Raw genomic sequence first — 7,817 nt, forward strand, 5'->3', positions numbered from 1 at the left:
CGGGAGATTCTAGATCCACCGAAGACGCAAACGATAATATCCAGGACGCCGGCCCGCGCCCACAAGTGAAGGGTGACGCCCTCAATCCCGACGGAACACGCCAGGTACACGACTGCGCTACTGAGGCTTTGAGCCTCTTAAAAAACCTCCATATATCAGCGAGCGACTGTCTGACGGTTGTGCAACGCCCACCTCGTCTCCTCGCTATCGAGGGAGACTATAAATCAGGGGAGAGAGATGTGGGCGACATGCTATCAGAAAACGGAAAGGCACTCGCCAGGCTCAACAACCTGCTAGGCTGCCCATGCTCTAGCAAGCAGGAAATCCTTATTCTAACGTACCTGGTGATTGCTAGAATTGCGGATTCGTACAGCCAAATCCTCGGGATCAACGACAGCACTGAGCCTACAGTAACCCATCCGACAATGCAACAGCCACACAGGATAACGTTAACGGCTGTCTCATGTATCGGCAGCTACTCCTTGGACGACAGAAGCCGGAAGGTCCTCAGCGCGCACCTGGTCCTGACGCAGGTCAGAGATCACGTTCAGCCTCTATTGAAAAGAATACGTCCCGACCACAGCTGTGTTCCCGATTCGCCGCCACTTATGTACAGTCGGTGGTACCCATCGCTCTTAAAGCCTCTTCGGTCGACGTTACTAGTTCACCACCACTCTCACGTTATGGACGTGCTCGACGAAGTGTGTGCTGAGGCTAGTAGTATAAAAATAAGGTGCTGACACTGTTGGCCCTATTTGTAGGGCCATGACGCCTCTCGGCCCTGCGCCCTCGTCGCGGAACAAAACCCCCGTTGTCCATAGTTGTTAGCAGTATTCTCCTCAGCAGGAGGCAGGGAATCAGAGCCAAACTTGTAACCACCTGGTGACGTGTCGCGAGAGCCCGCATTTCTTTTGCCTCAGGTCGCGCATATATATGGCGTTGAACGCTTAAGTTTCCTTGCTCGGCTAGTGTCTAGTAACTTGGAGTTCGTCCGTTTCTCAATACTATAACGATCAGGGTGGTGTTTTAGTGGGGTGGAGGAACTAGAAGATTATGTACCCTCGTACCTCAGTCACTTAGCAGTATTCATCGTTCGTATAAAGTGTTAAGCGCACACACACACCCCTCTTCTAAAGCATGTCCTCTAAAACCTCCCAGTATCACCTACCGACTGCGTCCTTGTCTTCGCGGAGCGTCAGTTCTTTTATACAACACTGCTAGCCATCTATTCCCTGGGCCGGGCGGCGAAATTCGGACTCTGCAACCTCCTCGTGGTGCCGCCTGGGAACCTATCTTTTCTAAAGGTAGAGCCAGTGCAGAGACGTTACGGCGCGCAAGTGCAAGTGGTGGCGGGCGCTGCGCACGAAGTTTTTCTGGTGCGGCGGAAGGGCGGGATCGGACCAGAAGTGAGGGATTTTGGCGTCGCACAAACATTTTCACACGCGCCACCAACCACCAAAACACCAGCAATATCGACAGATATCGAGAGACCGAAAACCGAAATGCGAACGCGAAGCTGCCCAATTTCGAGGGAACTAGGTAAAAACCACCCGACGCTGCTTCTCGGGGCAGAGACAGGGCACCCTCACGCCTCCCAGATCTGGGAAATACCTTCAGACAGACAGACACTGAGGCGGGTTAGTCATGGGATAGATGGAGGCTACGCCGGCTGGGTAGCCCTCAGGACAGCCTAGGGCAAGACATGGTCGGCCTGCCGAAAACCAGCTGTGAGGCTGGAAGCACGGCCGGAGACGGCGGCGGGTAACGGGAAGCTGGCCCGGGGGGTTGTGCCCTCGGACAACCAGTGGGCCGTAGCAAACACATTCGAGCAGCAGGCTACAGAAAGGAAACAACCCCGACTCGCACTCGGGCTGCTGGAGGAAGGAGGGTGTTGAAGAATTGCCCCTAGGGGGACCGGTCGGATATGGTATCGCCTTAGGGCCCGGCCTCCGGGCCCGGCCCTCACTCGAATCGTACCCGGGGTATCACGGCATAACGGGAGGAACGCTTGGGTCACCGCTCGCGCCGGGATGGCGCCGCGCGCTTTGGAAGCTGGTAGGGTGTCGCTATTGTGGACTGGACGTAGGGGAGGACCTGAGAAGGGGTGTGTTTGGCTCGAGAGGACGGACGCGCATGTCGGTAGGCTTAGAGAGGGATATGCCCTTGCGGCCTGCTTAAGGTGCAAACTTCTATTTGGGTGGCTAAGGACTGGGCGGTGGCGAGCCGGTGGTCTGGACGCCCGCTAAAGGGGCTGGCTACCCCTTTGACTATTAGGACCCCTAGGTACTGAGAGGGCTCCAGTAGACTCTCTCTCCCTGTTTTGGGGAAAAGGTTAGGGATTGCGGACTGTAGGAAATAGAAGTTCCAAGCCAACCATAAGGACTGCCCAGCAAGGCCCTTAGTGGTTAACGGCTCCCCCACCCTCCCAGGTCGGAAGGAACTCTCCCGGATCCGTAAAGCCGGGCAGAAGGCCTATGAGGCCCTCTATCAGAGCAGCCAGGCCGGCACCCACGCCCGCAGCACCCAGCAACCTAGCAACAGCCTGACGAGCCCTCAGCCTGGCTCTAAGCGACCACGAGCCCCTACCCCTACCCAGGACTCAATCATCGTAGCGGACGTTAGCGATACAGCAAGCTCTAGCAGTATGGAGGAGGATGAGAATGAGGCTGAAGCAGACGTCTCTGACAGCAACCCTATCCTACCACCACTACCTACCCAGCATACCCCAGCTACCTCAAGCAGCAGGGTCCAGCGGGTAGCTCAGAAGCCTGATTATAACGTTATTAATGCCTACACCCACCTGGACCTCGACTCGGAGCAGTAGGCTCAGGACGGCTCCCCCACGGGTATTACGGGTCGCCCAGTGTAACGTGGGGAAGATAAGCCCAGCTCATACAGCTCTCCTAGAGCTCTGCTGGGCAGATCAGATCGATATAGTACTGATCCAGGAGCCCTGGATAGGCTATAGAGATAGGATGCAAATCAACACTCACCCAGGCTATAACTCTTATGTGCCAGTTGACTTCTGGAACAGCAGGGAAACAAGGCCTAGGGTCATATCCTATATACGAAAAGGTCTAAGGCTACAAGTACAGCAACAAAGACCTACCCAATCAAGGGATATCCTATGGATCAAGGCTGACAATATTACTATTATAAACGTCTACAGGCCACCAGGGGAACCTATAAACCATACAACAAACATCCTCCTAAACTATCAACCGCCAGAGAGAGCCCTTATTGCTGGGGATCTTAATGCCCGCCACTCTTCTTGGGAACCTAGCTCCCAAAGCCGGAATCGAGGAGATGATATTGCAGAATGGGCTGAAGGCTGTAATCTTGACTTCATCGGGGAAGTTGGGGCCCCTACCCATACTCACGGACATACACTCGACCTTACCTTCTCAAATATCCCCTTTGCAGAGGCCTATATCAGCCCGCACCTACATCCAGGGGCTGACCACCAGGCTATTACAACTATCATCCCACTAGGCAACACCCAGGAGCAGAGGCGACAGACTAGTCACCTCTCAGTACCAGACTCAGCCCTACCTCGACTTGCTGACTTGGTAAAGATAGGGCTCCCAGCCCTACCCACCTTAGGGGATATACCTGCTCCAGCAGAAATAGACACCCTAGCTATCCAACTAGTCAGCCTCCTCTCTACAGCGACTCAGGCTATAGGGAAGAGACGGACTAACCGGGGTAGGGGAGCTCCCTGGTGGACAGAGGAGTGTTCAGAGGCTCACCGAGCAGCTATTAAGGCTGGGCAACGACAAGCCCAGGATCCTGGGCTGGTACTACCACCGCCTATCCTCGAGGAGCAGAAGGCCTTTCTATCTACAGTTAGGAAGGCTAAGCAAGTCTATTGGACTACAAAGATTAACGAGGCTGGGTCTAACCAGGAACTATACAAAATCCTAAGCTGGCGTAAGTCTAGCCTAGCTATAAAGGCCCCGCCTCTTATAGTAGATGGACAAGCAATCAACAACCCCTACGATAAAGCCCAGGCTTTACGGAAGGCCCTATTAGAGAGATTTGACGCTACAGACGGCCTACCTGGAAACCCGTTTACTGTTCCTATAGTAATAAGGCGTCTAATACCCTGGCAGCAAACAGTCAGCATAGAAGAAGTACGCCAGGCTACTCTCACAAAGGCTACAACCCCTGGGATTGATGGGATTACTACAAAGTTACTACAATCTATTTGGGGCCTTATAGCTACACCTATACAGCAGCTCTTTCAGGCCTGCGTTCAGACAGGTTACTTCCCAAGAACCTTCCGCAAAGCAGAGGTTGTTATGATCCAGAAGCCAGGGAAAACAGACTTATCTAAGACTGGGTCCTGGCGCCCGATATCCCTGCTATCCTGCTTAGGCAAAGGCTTAGAGCGGCTGATAGCAAAAAGGATGGCCTACCTTACTATCCTAGAAGGGGTTGCCAGCCCACAGCAGGTTGGAGCCCTACCAGGGAGGGCAGCTGTCGACCTAACAACCTGTCTTACCCATGAGATCGAGAAGGCTCTGGATCTAGGGCTTACGGCAACACTAGCCACAATGGACGTGAAAGGGGCGTTTGATTCTGTCCTACGAAATCGACTTATTATTAGGCTACGACAGCAGGGCTGGCCTAGCAGTCTGATCAAGCTGATATACACCTTCACCTCTAGTCGAACTGCCCGGGTTAGGCTAGAGGACACAACTACAGAGGACTTTCCTCTTACCTGCGGGCTGCCACAGGACTCGCCACTATCCCCTATTCTTTTCCTGCTATATATAGCTGATATCCTAGCTGACGATCAGAAGCTACGGTTTGGGTATGTAGACGATATAGGCCTGCTGGCTTCTAGCCCATCCCTTGAGGGTAATGCTGCAGCCCTCAGCCAGGAGATAACTCAGATCCTCAACTGGGGCACTGATAATAAGGTTGCGTTTGACCCAGCTAAGTGTGAAGCAATCCACTTTAGCAGAAAACATAACCAGTCAAGAGACCTACCAGATATACAGGCAAAGGACCTTGCTATTAAGGCCTCAACTAAGCCTATACGATGGCTAGGGGTCTGGTTTGACAGGAAACTCACCTTCCGACACCACGTTGAAACAAAGGCAGCAGCAGCAAAAAAGGCAGTCCAGTTTCTACAGCACCTATCAAACACAAAAGGGGGGCTCCCAGCAGCTGCTGCACGGAAAGCAGTTATTGCCTGCGTCCTCCCAACAGCCCTATATGGGGCTGAGACCTGGTATGCAGGCTTAAATAGACCAGCCAGGAACAGAAGCACCACTACTACTGCTAGCAGCAGTGCTGCCAACCAGGTGGCTACAGTTAGTACAGGGCAGAAGGGCCTGGTCAAGAAGGCAGGGAAGGTCATAACAGCAGCAGCGAGGGCCATCCTACCTGTCTGGAAGACCACGCCAACTAGCAGCCTCCTCCGAGATGCTGGCCTGCCTACGGCAAAAGTAGCCCTTGAGGGAGTACGCTTACGCTTCGCCGCACGCCTACAGAAGGTTGACCAACAGCACCCTTTAGTCCCTAGGCTCTCACAGCCAGGACGGCAGCAAACAAGGCTTCAAAGAACAGCAGCTCTCCTACCTAAGTGCCCAAGGCCGCTGCTCCTACAGCCACAGTACCTCCTAGGACCGCATGACCCTACAGCTGGACAAAGTAAGGAGACTGCAGCTAAGTCGTTTCAGGCCTGGCTTAAGACTGTGCCAGATAACCATACAGTTATCTACTCAGACGGCTCAAAAGCCCCTGAAGGGGCTACAGGGTTCGGCTTTGTTATCTATCGCAGTAATAGACGGATAGCCCAAGGATGTGGCCGTCTCAGCATTGCAGAAGTATTTGATGGCGAGGCGGAGGGGGCGAGGGCAGGGCTCCAAAGGGTCCTCCTTACATCCCAAGGCCAGCCTATACACATCTGTATCGATAACACGAGCGTTATCCAGGGGATTCAAAGTAGAGCCCCAGACTCCTCTCAAGCTGCCTTCTTAGAGATTCAGGCAGTAGCCAGGATATATACTATACAAATCCACTGGTCCCCAGGGCACCAAGGGATAAAAGGAAACGAAGAGGCTGACAGCCTAGCCAAGGAGGGCACAACGCTGCCGGTCCCTAGAGGCTTACTGCCAACCCTATCAGGGATCAAGCGGCTTGCTAAAGAACGCAAACAGCACCAGCATAGGAAATGGTGGAAGCAAGAGGCATCCCCCCGTTATACCCAGCTAGGGCTGAAGGCCACCCTTGGCTGCCCTCCTGAATTAGCTCTACCAAGAGCTATCCTTCATCATCTCCTAGCAGCTCGATCGGGCCATGGGGACTTTGAACAATATCATCAACGCTTCAACCACACAGAAGCACTACTTACCTGCTCCTGCGGGGAGGCTAAGGAGGTGGACCACCTGGTCTACTGCCGAAAGACATTAGTGAGGAGGCAACGGTGGCCTACCCTCCACCCTTATAGTCGGCGGGAGCCTCTAGGACCTGTGGGCTCTCTAGAGCGCTACTTTAAGGGGCTAATCATCGACTCAGAAGGCTTTCAGGCCTTCCTCAGCGTGACAGACTTCTTTCAGAAGATCTGCCCGCGGTACTAAGAGATAGGCTGCAGCCTATCTCTAAGCAACCGGGAAAAAAAAAATCTTATAACGGAACTAGGGCACCAGTGGGAACTAGGGACGGATGGAACACGTAGTAGCCTGCGGGCAACACTTGGAGGACGTTAAGAAGCGGCATGTGCTTAGAGTATATAGATAGAACCTGCGGCCCTCCACGCCATATACCCTTCGGGAGGTCTGCCGCAAGGGCGTTTGCGTCCTTGCCGCCACGGCGTTAAATATAAAACAAACAAACAAACGAGTCTGCCAGTTCATCGGCTACGCTGATGAGGGATCCACCTTCGGCTTCTCATGTGTCCGTGGCAGAGTCGCCGACGGCTGAGTACTATCTGAACCAACGATTGCTGCGCACTGAGAGTTCCTCGGATCATTATTATGAATCGATAACTAGGCAAGACAAGCTTATAAAACCCGAGGATTCGCGGGTACCTACACCGTTTCCTTCCGCATCTACTTGCTATTGTCTTTCAACTTGCATCCCCTTGAACAGGATGAGGCTTTTGTATTTCCTCTCGTCCTGCATGGCCGTAGCTGGCCTTGCTGTACCAAACCCCAACAATGCTATAACAGTCCGTTCACCAGGCGATATGGCAACAACAGGCAGCGTTGTCTACGACAAGGACGGGATGCTGTCCCGCGATTTGAGCGCAGCTTGGGCAGCAGCTGAGAGGGTTGTGGGCACTCTCCGTCACAACACACACTACTACTTCATGTCCTGTAATAAAGCATATCCTGGACAAAAGGGTATGACACCTAGTCAGCAGTATACCATCGATCAGACGGGCTGTCTTCACGTGGGTCTCATCGTTGGCAAGACCGCCTTTCGCCAGAACAAGTTTACAGCAAGCTACTTGCACGTAAGGCGCCTGGCAGATAACCCCAACACCTGGACTCAGACACGCCATGACTGGGATGAAGTTAAGCGTATGCAACGGTACGTCGTCTATTGGTTATGAATCACTAATGCGCGTTGTTGGAAAGGGACTAAACCCATGCTATCCAGTATTGATTATGGAGGTACTACAACCTCTTCTAAAGCCAACATTGATAGAGTCATTAGAAAAGGTATGTTGCCGTCTTGCTGTGGATGAGCTATACTAACTGACCACCTCTGTAGGCGAAGAATGGATCACGCTCTCCAAGGGTAAATACGACAAGGAATGGAACTGCCTTGCGTACTACCGTTTCATGGCTTCTAAGCTGTAG

At 53.1% G+C, this 7,817-nt stretch overlaps 1 protein-coding gene across 1 annotated transcript; it reads left to right on the top strand.

Moving 5' to 3' along the window:
* Positions 1 to 7,198: 7,198 nt before the first annotated feature.
* CGGC5_v017243 (uncharacterized protein) lies at positions 7,199 to 7,817 on the top strand (the record flags this gene model as incomplete). The annotated part of the gene is made up of 3 exons (XM_066153854.1): positions 7,199 to 7,545; positions 7,615 to 7,676; positions 7,729 to 7,817. The coding sequence occupies 3 exons, from the start codon at positions 7,199 to 7,201 to the stop codon at positions 7,815 to 7,817; spliced, it is 498 nt and encodes a 165-aa protein (XP_066007016.1).

Source organism: Colletotrichum fructicola, assembly GCF_000319635.2.
Source record: "Colletotrichum fructicola Nara gc5 chromosome Unknown KSG_Nara_v1_contig11, whole genome shotgun sequence".
In the NCBI taxonomy this organism is placed as follows: domain Eukaryota; kingdom Fungi; phylum Ascomycota; class Sordariomycetes; order Glomerellales; family Glomerellaceae; genus Colletotrichum; species Colletotrichum fructicola.